General features: G+C 31.8%; 1 protein-coding gene across 4 annotated transcripts; it reads left to right on the top strand.

Annotated features, from left to right (window-relative positions):
- Positions 1-4,035: 4,035 nt before the first annotated feature.
- On the top strand, positions 4,036-9,997 carry LOC145058663 (receptor-like protein EIX2). Of its 4 annotated transcripts, none has more exons than XM_079006563.1 (2): positions 4,036-4,354; positions 7,078-9,997. In XM_079006563.1, the coding sequence occupies exon 2, from the start codon at positions 7,106-7,108 to the stop codon at positions 9,869-9,871; it is 2,766 nt and encodes a 921-aa protein (XP_078862689.1). In that variant the 5' UTR covers positions 4,036-4,354; positions 7,078-7,105; the 3' UTR covers positions 9,872-9,997. The 4 variants fall into 4 exon arrangements, with proteins under 4 accessions (XP_078862689.1, XP_078862687.1, XP_078862686.1 ...); XM_079006561.1 differs by having other exon boundaries at positions 4,036-6,249; XM_079006564.1 differs by lacking the exon at positions 4,036-4,354 and having other exon boundaries at positions 6,261-7,292; positions 7,596-9,997.
- The last annotated feature ends 6,780 nt before the right edge of the window (positions 9,998-16,777 follow it).

Genomic DNA, 16,777 nt, shown 5'->3' with positions numbered 1-16,777 from the left:
TTAATTTTGAAATCCCTAATCTTCACTTCTTCGAGTAACACATTGCTATCTTTATCAACACTTTCGATCATCCACCTTTATTTAGGGTTGGCACTCCCAACCCGAACCCCAACACAACCCAAACTCAACTCAGTAATTAGTAATTAGCAAGTTGGGTTGAGATCTCCAACCTGTTTAATTAAATTGGTCAAACCATCTAACATGTTTAATTAAATGGGTTGGGTTAGGTTGAAAACTTGAAATTCTTAAAATGTTTACTACCCGTTTAAAACTTCAAATCTCTCTCTCTCTCTCTCTCTATATATATATATATAGAGAGAGAGAGAGAGAGAGAGAGAGCTAAGTTCAAATGTGGATTGACATCTATTGTGCGGACGTATGGACAGTGCTATTCTGTGAGAATAACAAAGAAAATATGTTGTTTGATAATGTGAATACATTCAATCTTACATAACTATTGTCATTATCACGCATTCTCACTAACTAAATCGTCTATAATGTTATTATAGACTTTTTTTTATTATTATTATTCTCATTCTGTCAGAATGTTGTTAGAATATTTATTATTGAGTCGTATTCTATAAGAATGAAAATAAGTGATAAACGATGCATGAGAACAAAAATGAATAAGAATTAGTGAGAATGCATGAAAATAATAATAGTTATGTGAGGTTGAACATATTCACATTATTATACAACATATTCTCTTAGTAATTCTCATAGAATAGCACTGTCACACGTTCACATTATTAAACAACATATTCTTATTTAATTGATTATTCTATTTTAATTATTTTTTATTACTCAAAAAACGTGGGTTATCAACCATTATTAGTGGTCGATTTGTGTAGCATTTACAAATTAAATATGTATAATGTTTTTATCGTTGTAAACATTTGATTTTTGTTTGTGTTATAGACTTATCGACTTATTGTTGTATTGTTTTCAGACATGAATAATTATTGGAGTTTTTAAGTTTTATGTAATTTTATTTGATGGATTAGTTGATTTTCAAGGGGTTTTTTTTTGGAAATTTAAATAGGTTAACCTGGCCTGTTTATTAAACAAGTTAGGTTGGGAGAAGTGAAAGTACATTGCTATTTCTCACATACCTCAACATCATCAATTGAATCGATAACTAGGGTTCCATCAAGTGACAAAATCTTCAATAAGAACATTACGACCTCTAATGACCAAAGTAGATTTTTAAGAAACATTATGACCTGTAATTACCTATTTTGGCTTCCACAAAACACGAGACCAAACCTCCACCTCTTGGCCTTTAAACTGCTATAAATCTGGATCATCTACCTTAACACCCTCCCAAAGAAAAGAAACATAAGATTGTGGGAAAATTATATTTTTAGTCGGTGAGTAAAGACGATTTTTTTCAAAATTAGTCCAAGAAAGTTTTTATCTTACAATTTTGGTCCTTATTTGAGATTATTGTAACATTTTTTGGTCCTTGTTCCAAGCAAAATGACTATTTTAATCTCCGATTATAGTTGATTTTTCCAAATTTAATCCTAAAATATATGCATTTTACTTTTGACCTATGTTTACTCCTTTACTTTGAATAAGGACCTTCTTTGTGCAAATATACTTGATAAATGAATCTTACCACCGCTACAACTATCATATACCGCCATGAAATCAATGTAAAGATTTTGAGTTTCATAAAAAAAAATTATAAAATATCCCACTCTTTGAAGTTTGACCAAATGTGAAGGCTGGAAATAATCAATCTACCTCAACACTTCCCCACTAAAGACCTTTTGTCTTTGTTTTAAGGGAAAATGACATTGTAGCACAAAAAACTGTTGTCTTTGGCCCGACTTCATCGCTAAAGTATTTTTTTTGCCCAATAGATCACTGACTGAGATCTTAATTTGTGTATCAATTTGATCATTTTCATTAAGAAATCAGTTACTCCCGTTGAGTTTGATAACATGGCATGCCATGTGGGACATCATTGCCACACCATCGTCTTCAACCTCTAACAACTTGTATTTTCTCGTCTTTAACCTTAGGCATCCACCAAACACTACCGCCCACCATCACCAAATCATTCCATTTTTATTTGTAATATCCTTTTCATAAAGTTGGGGTAAGAGAGAATAATATAAATTTCTTATAATACTTATAATGGCATCTCCATGTATCTATATCCCTACCATCCCTCTCAATATCTTGAATCTTCTACACTTTCCTTCAAATATGTACATACTATCCACCTTATTATCATATCATGAGGACACTCTGATTTTTATCTATTGCTTGGAAAACAAGCATAGTTCCTACTTCCATTTACATACCCCTAAATTTTAAATCAACTAAATTTTACTTTTTACACCATTTTTTATGGGAAGAACATGTATGATTCACCTCCTCCAGCTAACACTCTCATGAAGTTAAAGGTAGACCACTGAGATGTCGTCGCACTTGTGATTTTTGTAATCAATCGACGACGTTGATATCGCCAAGACATATAAAAAAGTGATGTGATCAGAGTTGTTAAAAATAGGCTCCACAAAAGGTAATTCATGGTCTTTGTTAGAAGGCCCCAACATGCTCATGGGCCCAACCAATTTTTCAAAAGTAAATTATTTTATTGATCTGAGAAAATTATAAAAAGAAAAGGATTCAAAAGGTAACTCCTGGTGTATCAGGTTTTATATAATCTTTGACTGTCAAGATAAATGATTCTAAGTGGGACATACAACATGTGATTTCCATGAGATTTGAAGAATTGAAATTAATTGGCCCAAAATAGACGTTCAAATTGGCAATTTGTCTATATTATAGACATCTGTTCCCATCTTGTGATATTTTTGCAATTTGTATTTATTATCTTTATCTTGTTCTCATCTCTTGATACTTTTTTTGGTGTGTCATATTTTTCATAAAAAATTGAAAGTATGGCGCTATAGATCATTCTTAAGACCAACAAAGAACAACCAGATTTAGCTGTTTAAACAAATTTGGAACTTTGTTAGGAAATTATAAACTGGAGAAGCTATGTAGTTTAGTTGATGGGTAGGCTAATTACGAATTATTTAATATGTTCTTCTAACAGGTATCATAGAGAGCAAAATGAAAGTTATATTGAGTATACTTTCATGTATTTTTAAATTTAATACATGTAAGAAGCAAATTATCTGTCATATCATAATGAGCATCTCAAATTCTCAATTAAGGCTTAATTATGTATGTACATACAAGAAGCACAATATAACTTAATCATCTTAATAATTAAAACATCATTATACTTTCACAATTTTTTACATTCAATACACGAGCAAAAATAAATTTTCATATAATAATACTCATATCAGTTAAGAACTAGTTATAGACATACACATATGAACCAGAATCTAAGTTGATCATTTCAATACTATTTGTTGGGTCAAGTTGGGTAATGCATGGTATATCCAAGAAAAATATTTGAAATTCTTCTCTTCATCAAGTTGGTTAGACCATTAAATTCTTTAAAAGTAAAATCATTATTAACATGTGCAAAGTTTACTTCTTTTGCCCTTAAATTAGGGCAACCAAAGAGTCTACATCATTGGAATCCACGAAACCCATTTTGGACATTGATATCCACAAGTGCACCTACACCTTCCACAATGACAAACTGAACAATTTGCACTTCATACGCTTCAAATTCCCACAAAAGAAGATGGTTCCATTTTCCCTCCTCCTTTTACGACTTAGGGTTGTCGAGATCATCAAATAAGGTGCATTGGGTTTCAATATAACCCTACCAGCCACCTAAGCATCTAGTATACTCACCTAACATTCGGTTCGACAAATCAATCCATTGAATTAGAGTTAACTCGGTAATATCCCAAAAATGAATAAATTACTTGATTTCTTGTTTTTTCTATTAATAGAAGATATAATTTTTAATTTTTTTCATAAGTATGGTAAAAGTTCGGGACATTCTTTTTCATTTTTTAATACCCTAAGGCCTTTATAAATTTATTAATTTAGTTTATATGGGACTTAGAGAATATGATAAAGTTATTATACTTAACCTGAAAAAAAAACCTTTCTTTTACCATTTTAGACCAAATTCCCAATTGTAAGGTCACAAACAGGCTGGTCTTGTATGACTGGACAAGCTTTGTTTATCGCGCTCGTATCATCGTACATCAGAAATTATCTGATTTTGAAACATTATTTGTGATTATGCTCGCAAGATCCAGATAAGATCGTGAGATCTATGTGCCATCCAATACACCATTTTTCTTCTACAATCAAAATCAGTCAACGAGGGTTCCAAATCCGAGCATCGTAGCAGAGCAACCACGCACACATCATCGTCACCTCCTCACACATCATTGCCTAGGTGATGTCCTACTTCTGTATTCTTGCTTCATTTTGGGTATTCTTCAGGTGCATCTAATCTATTGTTAGATTAGGAGACAGACTTGTGAGTTTATATTATTTGCATAACCTGCAAATTCAGGGTTTTGCCATGGAAAAGGCCATTGATTTTTACTGATCGATGGGTTTTATTTCTCAGTTATGAATTTAACATAAATGTAAAAATGGAGCGTGTTCTGGTCTTTATTTGATCTTTTCTTCCAGCTACCTTATGAGCATCTGTTCTGTTGGTTGATTGTGCCTACATTGTTAAGCTAATGTTTGTGCTTACATTGTTATGCTGCAAAAGTAGGTGCAACATAATATTATTTGATTGCAGTTGAATTAGTGTTGTTGATGATATCTTTCAAACTTAGCTTTTAGAAGAGGTAAATGCTAAAATCACCGGGGGTTAAGTTGATCGATTGTTTTGGATGAGAGCAAATGTATTCGGCTTCTCATTAACACCATAATCTACTACACTTTGTGATAATTTGTATTGTGAGTTTGATGATAATACATGTGGTCAACACCAACGTACTTTGATTAATCCTTTTATTATAGCAATATTATACTTTCATTTATTCTCTATTAAGACATTTTAGTATTGTGTTGATGTCTATATGAACAGGCCCATGAGGGTTTATATAGTCTCCATGAAGATGAATGATTCTAAATGGTTGGAACACACAATGCTTAATTTCCATGAAATTAGAACCTAAAACTAAAAGACAAATTAAAGATGAAGAGTTATAATAATACACTGCCCCAAATTAGACGTTCAAAGACTTGCAAGTCTTGGCAATTTGTATTTATTATCAAGATCTTTTCCAAACTTGTGATATTTTCAAAGATACATCACTTTTAAAAAAGTGATGTGATGAGAATTGTTAAAAGTGGGCTCCACAAAAAGTAATTCTTGGTCTGTGTTAGAAGGCCCAAACATGCTCCTGGGCCCACGAGAGTGGCCTCAAATTGGTGGCCACTTATATGAGGCATACAATATTTCCATCAATACTTATTTTCCATAAAATTAGAACAATACTATAAGAAAAATCATAGATGCAGAATTGGAATTAATGGCCCCAAATTATACGTTCAAAGACTTATAAGTCTTGGGAATTTGTCTTTATTGTGGATATCTTTTCTCATCTTGTGATATTTTGCAATTTGTATTTTTTATAAAAAAAAAAAAAAAAATTGGAAGTATGAACTGGAGAAGCTATGTAGTTTAGTTGATGGATAGGCTAATTACTAATTACTTAATGTGTTCTTCTAACAGTTATCATAGAGAGTAAAATGAAAGTTTTATTGAATATACTTTCATGTATTTTTTTTAAAAAATTAATGCATGTAGAAAGAGAAGTATCTATCATATTGTAATGAGCATCTCAATTAGGGTTTAGTAACTAAAACATCATTATACTTTCACGGTTTTTTACATTCAATACACGAGCAAAAATAAATTTTCATATAATAATACTCATATCAGTTAAGAACTAGTTATCTACATACCTCATGAAGCAGAATCTAAGTTGATCATATCAATAATTATTATTAGTAATTTTTATCCGGTTTAATGCCTTTTTTTTTTTGGAAAAAGTATTATCCTGGATGTCTTTAAATGACCAACATACCCCTTGTATTACATCAAGAGGTAGCAAACTATGAAGTAGGATACTATAAAAATTAATACATCAATATTTTGTCTTTCTGATTAATATTAATAACATGATTTTCTTAAATTTTGCAAAGTGCTAAAGGTGAATGGAGTAGAGCTTCAGAAGCTACAGATTGTTGATCAGAAAACAGTGGTAGAATTGGAGTCTTTAATATGTGATTTTTGATTGACAGAAGTTTAATTTAGGTAAACAGAAGGTAAGAATTGCTGCAAAATAAAACTGCTTCTGTATGTGTATCTTATGTTTATTTTCAATTAAAATAAAACGTTTTTGGTCCCTGAGTATAGCTGAAATTTTCAGTTTTGGTCCTTATATGAGGTTCTTGAAACGCTTTGGTCCATGTTTCAGTTAAAATGACTATATTTGGTCCCTGATCGAGTATAGCTGATATTAATTATAGTCATTTTATTTGGAATATGGATAAAAAACGTTGCAAAAGTTGTGGTATTAATTATCATCCTAATGTGTTTTAAATCAAATTATTACTAACATAGTGTTAACTTAATATCAATTTTAACAATGGAAAAGACCATGATTAATCGGTAATGTATAAACTTGGTTTCATTCATATAAGTTCACGATTTAGTTGATGCAACTGACAAAACTTCATTTCATAGCCATGATCAGATTGTTAGCCCCAAATAATATCATTACTGTTTTGATTGGTAGATTTGTATTTGACTGAAAGATTTCATTAGTTTTGCATTTGGGGATTTATATCATATAACAAACAATATCATATCAGAAGATGGGAAAAGATATCTACTATAATAAAGACAAATTGCCAAGACTTGCAAGTCTTTGAAGTTTAATTTGGGGAAAGAAATTCCACACGATTTATGGCGACTCACTTATAATCATTCATCTTGACAGTGGAGACTATATAAACCCTCATGGGGGCAGTTGATATATGTGTCAATACAAACCAAAAGTCAGCAATTAAGATTTTGATTTACATTATGAATTCTTGTGTTTTTATAATCTCCTCACTTCTCTTGCTACTCCTTGTGACTACAACTGGCAGCCAATTGGTAGCAGCAGGAGGAAATGATATGAAGCAGTGTTTGGATGATGAGAGAGATGCTCTCCTTCTTTTCAAAGCTCCCCTTCATGACCCTGATGAACATCTCTCCAAATGGGCAGATGAAGGAGATGACTGCTGTAACTGGAAAGGAGTCACGTGCAGCAACCAAACAGGTCATGTCACAGGGCTTGATCTCAATGAATATTGGATTGGAGGTGAGATAAGCCATTCACTGCTTAACTTAACCTACTTGAATCATCTTGATCTTTCCTCCAATTTTTTCAATGGAACCATTCCCACCTTCATTGGTTCTTTGACTCGATTAAGGTACCTTAACCTTGGCTGGAATGATTTTAATGGGACCATTCCCAGGTCAATTGGTTCCTTGACTGAGTTAAGTTACCTTGACCTTTCCTATAACTCTTTTTATGGAACCATTCCCAGGTCCATTGGTTCCTTGAGAGAATTAAGGTACCTTGACCTTTCCGTTAACTCTCTTTATGGAACCATTCCTGCAGAGTTTGGAAACCTCACCAACTTGCAAGACCTTTATCTTGATTCTGTTGGAAGGTGTAGAGTTGAAAACATAGAGTGGTTGTCTCATCTCTCTCTTTTGGAGCATCTCAGAATGGATGGGATTTCCCTAGCCACAGCAAATCATTGGGTAGATGCCATTCTGTGTCTCCCAAAACTATTTGTATTAAGTTTAGAGGGATGTGACCTGTCACAGGTCGTGTATCCATATTCTTCATTTCTCAACTCTTCTTCTTCTTCTTCTTCTTTATCCATTCATACCCTTTCTCTCCAAAACAACAATCTGACCTCATCCATGTATCATTGGTTGTTCCCATGGACCAGCAATAGCCTTCAAATCCTTGATCTCTCTGACAACATGTTAGATGGGATACCCAAATATCTTGGTAACCTCTGTACTCTGGAACATTTGTACTTCTATAACAACTCGGCTGCTGTCCAATTTCCTGATTTTCTCAACAACTTGTCTGGATGCACATCCCTTTCATTACAATCCTTGCATGCTGTGGAAAGCCAATTTGCAGGGTCATTGTCCGATGAGATCCAAAAGTTTTCATCCCTATATTCTTTGGACCTTTCTCATAATCACTTAAATGGAAGTATAAGTGAGAAACTTTGGGAACTACCCAGCCTTGAGTACCTTTTCCTTTCTTTTAATAATCTTACAGTTCCTTCTACATATCACTTGTCAAGCCATTCTTCTGTAATACATCTTGATTTGAGCTCTTGCAAGCTGCTAGGGCCTGGCTTCCCCAAATGGATTCAGACACTCAAAAATCTTACCAGTCTTGATCTTTCCGATACTGGAATTTCAGACACAACTTCTCTAGAGTTTTGGAACACGTGGCCTTCTCAATTAGGATATCTGAATCTCTCTTCCAACAACATTAGCGGGACAGTACCAGATTTATCATCAAATTTTCACAAAGATCATTCAGCAATAGATTTGAGTTCCAACAGCTTTCATGGTCTGATACCGAATGTTCCTTCCACTTTGTCAATATTAAATCTTTCCAGAAACAAATTCTCTGGAGGAGTCTCCTTCATATGCCAAATTGTTGATGGGTTCTTATCATTTCTTGACCTCTCTCATAACTCATTAACGGGACAACTCCCGGACTGTCTGTGGCATTTCAATCAACTAGTAGTTCTTAATCTCGGACACAACAATCTCTTTGGAAGGCTTCCTCCCTCTATTGGATCTATGATACAACTCCAGGTGTTGTATGTATACGATAACAACTTCTCCGGAGAATTGCCTTTGTCCTTAAAAAATTGCACGGGTTTAATCTCATTGAATTTGGGGGCCAACAAGTTTTCTGGTAATGTGCCTGTCTGGATTGGGGAAAACTTATTGTGGCTGTATGTTCTTATCCTAAGATCAAATAACTTCTTTGGAACCATCCCTTTACAGTTATGTCAGTTAACTAATCTTCAAGTTTTGGACTTGTCAATGAACAATCTCCATGGAAGCATCCCCTCATGTTTGAGTAATCTTACGAGCATGCTTCACCAAGGAGGATTCTCACAAGATGTACAGTTTCAAACATTTGTAAAAAATACTTCATATGGATGGGGGAAATATGTTGACCATGCAATGATTGAGTGGCAAGGAGATGAACATGAATTCTTTAACACTCTGAAATTGTTGAAGAGCATTGACCTGTCCAGCAACAATCTAACAGGACAAATCCCAAATGAAATTACCAATCTTCATGACTTGGTTTCCCTGAACTTGTCAAAGAACACATTATCAGGAGAGATTCCACAGAAAATTGGTGAGATGAAAAATCTTGAGATTTTGGATTTATCCAGAAATAGTTTTTCGGGAGGGATGCCACCAAGCATGTCTACTATGAGCTTCCTGAATTACATAGACATGTCTTACAATAACTTTTCAGGGAGAATCCCAACCAGCACTCAACTCCAATCCTTTCAACCTTCAAGATACAATGGAAACAAAGGACTATGCGGACTTCCCCTTACCAAAAAATGTCCTGGAGATGAAGAACCAGCAGTACCACCTCTGATTGGTAAAGGTGAGGGTGATGGGGAAGACACAGATGATGAAGTTGAGAGATGGTTTTATATTGGTGGGGGCATGGGTTTTGCTACTGGATTTTGGATTGCATGTGGCGGTTTACTTCTCAACCGTCGAGGGAGACGTGCATTTTTTCAGTTTTATGACAGCTTCAAAGATTGGGTTTATGTGAAAGTGGTTGTGTTCATTTCAAGTATGCAAAAGGCTAGACACACGTAGTTTGTCAACTAGTTTTTATTTTTGATTTCTTATTTTCTAATATGTAATGTAATGTAATTTGTTTGGGGTTTTTAAATCCCCCATATCAATATATTTGCCACCAACACCATGGGTGGCCATTTCCCCTGTTTTGTATGAAATAAGATATCCTAAAAAAATCATACATTCGTAGCATGTAAAAACAAGATGAAAATTAGAGGTGCACTAGAAAATCATAAACCAAACCAGACCAGTCTAGAAAAAAAAACAGTTGTTGATACAGATCAATTTGGTTTGAAAACGAACCGCCTGTTTGGTAATGTTTGGTAACTGAGAATCCATTAGATTTCTTACTTTGGTAGCAGTTGCACTTCCATAACATTGCGTAATGGAAAACATGGTTAGAATCAGCTTTTTGCATCAGTGATTCAAAACTGAATGAGCAACCGAGAATTACCATTAACCCCCCAAAAAAATGGAAATTGAAAGTGTAATTTACTCCTGAGTTTATAGTTTCTATTACCAAGTTGTTTCTTGTATTTGCAGCACATGGCACTTGGATGACTACAGTCATCCAGATGAATAAGTTTTTCAAGAAAGAAACGGTTGAGAATAAAAGGTTATAAATACCATTTGAACTTGCATATTTTTCTAAGTTCTCCTAAAACATACTTACTAATGTTCCAAATTTTACTGTGAAATCTTTATCCAAGGCTGTGAATTACGAACATTTTGTGATCATTCAAAATTAGAGAGTGAAGCGGGATGTTTGGTTAGTGCTATTGTAGATAGTCTTAAGATTTTACCATGTATGATATCCTACTTGCTATTAATGTGGTGAATAAAAGGTTGCAAACTATCTTTTAGGTTCTCAAGCCTTGTGTGAAAAGGCAAACACTCGGAGTCCGATCATATTATCATAAGAAAATGAAAAGATGGAGATGGGTGGTGCGGTTCTAAAGTTGAAACCATGAAAGTCAAGAGTTACAAAAAAATGTCATTTGGTGATAGAACATCACAGTCCAATCTTATAAGAACACTTCTCTCAAAATAAAAATGGGGTTTTCAAGATTGTTAATTTATCTAGTATATAACTTTTGTTATCTATCATCTATACATAAGATGATGTCAATATTTAGCCACATTGTTGGCATTTTGGTATAAATTGTAATCTAATGTGTTTTTGCGACATAAATAAATCAGTTATAAGTATGATGGGGGTCAACATGATCCTTCTTGCAAAATTTTGTGCACATTACATCCATCAATACAACCACCACCATCATATAGCACCATGAATTCGTTAGGATTTTGTGTTAAATAAACAAAAAATTATGCATAAGATTAAGATGAAAGCTTTCACGGGTTATGAAATCATGTAGTCAACATTGATGAGGGTGATGCTGGTGAAGGAAATGGTTATTTGATTTTTTTTTTTCATAATCAGTTTTAAGTTTTCAATAAATAAAAATATACATACTAATTATTGTTTTATGTTAAACTAAATTTCAAGTTTAATAAAATAAGAATTTAATAAAAAATAAAGTTCACATGAACGTCATATTAGCACCACATGGTTAGGATCAAATATGCAAACAAATTTAACTATAAGATGTTTCCAATTGCTCCATTTTATTAATTTTGAAATCCCTAATCTTCACTTCTTTTGAGTTACACGTTGTTGTCTTTATCAACACTTTCTATCATCCACCTTTATCTAGGGTTGGCACTCCCAACCCAACCCAAACCAAACCCAACTCTGTAATTAGTAATTAGCAATTAGCAAGTTGGATTGAGATCTCAAACCCGTTTAATTAAATGGGTCAAATCATCTAACATGTTTAACTAAATGGGCTAGATTATGGTTGAATACTTGAAATTCTTAAAATGTTTACACCCCGTTTAAAAATTAGATATCACTATACTTACATGCTTCAAATTGTATTATCTTGATGAATGATAGCTTCAATCTAATGTTATGTAATACATGTGTTTTGGCGATACAAGGAAGATAATTGTATAATCATTTCCTCATATCTTTCATAAAAGATTAGATATCACTATACTTACATACTTCAAATTGTATTATCTAGATTAATGATAGCTTCTAAATTACCATTGTAAGTGCATGAGACTGTGTTAGTTTGATCTCATTGTACGAAAAAAGAAATGTACGTCACTTATTTTTACTCGACTAAATGGTCATAAGTGTTTTTCTAAATGTTTGTAAATAAATGGTTTTCCTTTTTTTCATTTGCCATATATATATATATATATATATATATATATATATATATATATATATATATATATATGGTTGTGTTATTTTGTTTTTACTAACTATTGTGTGCCAGAATGCACAAATCTGGATCACCGAATGGAATAGAATCAAAAATCATAAACTGAGGGTCTATGATATCACAATATGGTAACATGTACCATATAATCACACAAATTCCAGCATAAGGGCATTTTAGCCAATTAACCTATATTTCAGCTTTTAAGGGATAATGAATTCCTTTATTTTCTAAAATCTGAATATTTAAAATATTTCAAATTTAAAAATCTGATTTTATTCTGTCAGAATGTCAAACATTAATTAGTAAAGATATTTTTGATTCTATTCTTGTGTAATATATTTCCAATGCATATATTTTTATAATTAACCTGATTTAATAATTTAACATATATTCTTCATAAGCATTCGAACGTGAATACAAAATCATACATATTCTTACAAACTAATCGTCTTATACAATTTAATATAGTTATACATATTCTAACAGAATATCATCAAAAATGAATAAAAATATTAAGAAATAACATTCTTAAATATACAATTATTAAGCAAATACACATAATCTTTATCAATAGTCCAAATAATGCACTTGATTCAAACTATGATGAAAATGTGATATATTATCGTAAAAATGTAATTCTTCGCAATATATACTTGGTGTTGACCTCGATTCCAAATTTTTATCTTGTATGATCAATATTGAATTCCTTCTTCAAATTCATTCTGAAAGAATAAGATGCATTATTCGTTAGTATTACCAATGAAGCTAATGTACTTGTTGTTAACAAACATTTTCAAAAGACATTCTAATAGAATACATTTATATAAATAAATTCTGACAGAATACAAGCATTACTTATTTTATAGAAACTATATAATAGAGAATGATAACATATTCTAACAGAATGTATTTTATTTTTCCTATCTAGCAATTTTTTTTACTTTTCCTATCTTGACAAATAAGGAGATTGAAATCGAATTCTGCCAGAGTATTTCATTTTTCCTATCTTGCAATGTTTTTTACTTTTCCTATATTTACAAATAAGAAGAGATCGAAATCAAATTCTGTTGAATTCATTCTCTTTAAAACCTAAATCCACAAAAAGAAAACATAATCAACTTTCAAATATTAAAAAAATTGGAGCATTCTAAAAGAATAACAACTATAAATTCTGATAGAATGTAGTAGACATCAAACAATTGTAATTTATTCTAACAACATGCATTACTAGGTGGGAGACGATGGAGGAGATGATAAGGAAGACGACGTGTGTTGTTACCCATATATAGATTGTACAATGAAACACCATACTTCTAATCGACATTTCATCGAACACCTTTTATGCGCACACTATATCATCACAGATTCTATCAGTTGTTACTCATAAGTCAAACGTTTCATATAATATAAACACACATTTATATAGATAAATGCTTGCAGCAATTTTGTATCCTACAAATTCATATTCAAAATCAATTAGAAAGTATTACTTAAAAAATCGATTTCAAATAATCAATGGATTTCACAGATGAGAAGAGAAGCAATAAAATCGATTTCAACAAATCAATTTTTGCGAAGAAAGAAATCGATTTCAACAACTGATAGAATCTAAAAAAAATAAAATTTTGAGAAAAAAGAAAATCGATTTCATCGGTGTTGGTGGAGGAACTCACGACATTGATGGAGGCAGAAGGTGGAAGTATTAGTGGACAATGATCGGCTGGTTGCGACATCACCGGTGAATGGTGGATGAATGCGATGTAGTGGATGAAGTCGGAGGCAACTACAACTGTTGAGCAAGTCAGAGACGTGTTCTACCACACACGAGTAGGTCAAATATATTTACTTTATTTCCTTAATTGTAGGATTTCAAATAAATGATTTTCATAATTAAAAGTACAAAATGTCCAAAATACCCTTAAATGATTTATTTAATTATTTATTATTTCTTGAATTCTCATTGATGCATTTAGGCACACAATAGTTGGTAGAAACATTTGAACCTAGCTCTCTCTCTCTCTCTCTCTATATATATATATATATATATATATATATATATATATATATATATATATATATATATATAGGGTGAGGTTTATTAGAGAACCATTATTAATCAATGAACCAATTCAAAACATCAGAATTTAAAACAATCAACGACAAAATGAAGGGTCGTAGACTTTACAGTGGACGCACATACACCAGATTATAACAATATCCACTTTTTTTTTTTAGTTTAATTTTTTAGGTCATGTTTTTATCGAAAAAAAAATGAATATACCGTTGTTCATGATTTTTCATCATCTTTCCATAGAGATATATATTGATATATAAAAAAATGATTTTTTTTATTTAAAACACACTTCGTTTTCTTTGTTTTTTTAAAGTTAAGGTCTATTTTTTATCAAACAATATTAATAAATATATCAAATTCATATTTTTTTGGTACTCTATAAACATAGATTCATATTGATGTTGAAAAAAATAATCGAAATTTCAGTCAGATTCACAGTGTGAATAATAGTAAGTCATATTCACATTGTGAATTATGAATACTAAATATATACAGTTCAAATTCACAATTGAATAAATTCATTTGTTGATTTTACAAAACAAATTTATGAGTAATGAAAACGTTAAAATATTATAAAACTACATGAAAATATATTTCGATTCATATATAAATTTCACTTAATTTGTGAATGATCAAAAAGTTAAAATAACAAGTCAGATTCATATTGTGAATGTTAAAATTAAAATATTTACAGTTTAAATTCACAGTGTGAATCTGAACTTATCGAGTTTTTTTTAAATTAATGTTGATGTTTATTAATAGAGGACAAAATTTGAGATTTTTGGTATAATTAGTTTTTTTTGGATAAAAATAAACTTAAATATTGAAAAAAAAAAAAACAACAAAACGAACTAAAAAGTTTATTTTTTATATATCAATATGGATATCTATGGAAAGAGGACGAAAAATCTTGAACAACGATATATTCGTTTTTTTTCGATAAAAACGTGGCTTAAAAAATTTAAACGAAAAAAATGTGAGTTTTTTGGTAAAGACGTGGGTTTATGTTATAATTCGGTGTATGTGCCTCCAATATACAAATGTATATCCATTCCTTTGGTTGTTGATCATTATAATTTCCGACGCTCACGATTGGTTCATTGGTCCCTTATTAATAATGGTTCTCTATCGAACCATTTATATATAGGTAAAAGATCAAATGAGAACCACTAAAAGTTAAGAACAATTTAAGAACCTTTTCATTAAGGGTATTTTTGTCTACTTAACATAAACAATACAAAAACACACAAAAGCTTCATTTTAAAATCATATATATCTTTTCAAATGACAAATCCTTTCTCACTCTCCCATGATTTTTGAAGAACACACATTCCTTATTACCACCAACACCTACCGCCGCCGGCACCACCATCGGTGGCACCACTGCAGCCAACAGAGAACCACCATTGGAAGACTGATCAAGGTCGTTGTCTCGGTCAAAAATAAACCTCACACACACTAGATAGGTAGGGTAAGTAAGGGTCGAATCCACGAGTAAGTTATGGTCAAACTTTGTATTAAAATAGTTAATGAAAAACTACTAGCAATTGTCACGAAATTATTTAAACTAAAAGTTGATTAAAAAGCTAAAAACTTGGTAATGCAATAACTACTAAAACAAACTACTATCAATGAGAAAAAAAACAAGATACTTCCGATTCAGTTGTTTAGATGGTTGGACTTACACGTTTTTCTTCCCTTAAATTCCAATTTAATTACCTAGACATAATGTTGATTAACTTGCAACAAATAATTTTGAGCACACAATATGTTATCCAAACTAGTTGTCTTACTCCCTATGTCTAATTGGATTAGGAACAACTAGTGGTTTGGCGATAATGTGTTTTATGATTACCTATTACAATGTTGAGTATATAATGCTACAAATTCGGAATAATATATGTGGGTTCAACTGATCATCTTAGTTCCTAAACTACTTGAATTCAGAATGATTAGTGAATTAACAATACACTATCTTAGTTGCAATATCACACAATAAAAAAAAAAACCCAAGTCCAATTATTGTAAGTAAAAATCATAACTTTAAGAATGAAAAAATAACTGAAATTAACGAGAATAAAAGTAATAATCAAAACGTGTTCATCCTAACATCCTACAACGTTCCCGGAAGTAACCTAGGTGGTTTAGCCTTCCATATGATTAACAAAACACAAAACTTCAATATAAACAATGGAATTAATGCTAAAATTCACAAACCAACTTGAAATCATAAAATCAATGAAGTCTAATGATCAATCAACTATGGAACGCTGAAACCTTGGGGATGAAATAATCAAATTTGGAGCTTGATTGAATTGATGTAGATTCGTCGGTTGAACGATCTTCAAACGTTGAATGATAATGAATTTAGTGATTTTCCGTCTTGGATTCGGAAATTAATGATCAAAAACATGTTTGGAGAAGCTTTGAACGTGTTTGGAACCCTCCAAAACTGGGGAAAATCGTTGGGGAGAAGTCCAAAATCGATTAGGGTTAAATCTCCTTTAAATAGGTGCTGAAAAACTGATTTTCGTGTCTTTTTCCGCATCGACG

Source organism: Lactuca serriola, chromosome 6, assembly GCF_051521515.1.
Source record: "Lactuca serriola cultivar US96UC23 chromosome 6, Lser_US96UC23_V15, whole genome shotgun sequence".
Classification (NCBI taxonomy): Eukaryota; Viridiplantae; Streptophyta; class Magnoliopsida; order Asterales; family Asteraceae; genus Lactuca; species Lactuca serriola.
Note: the sequence above shows the minus strand (reverse complement) of the source record. Positions and strands in the feature narration are given on the sequence as shown.

Coding starts and splice junctions, on each gene's coding strand:
- LOC145058663 (XM_079006560.1), top strand. CDS start 6,947: ATGGGGGCAGTTGATATATGTGTCAATACAAACCAAAAGTCAGCAATT.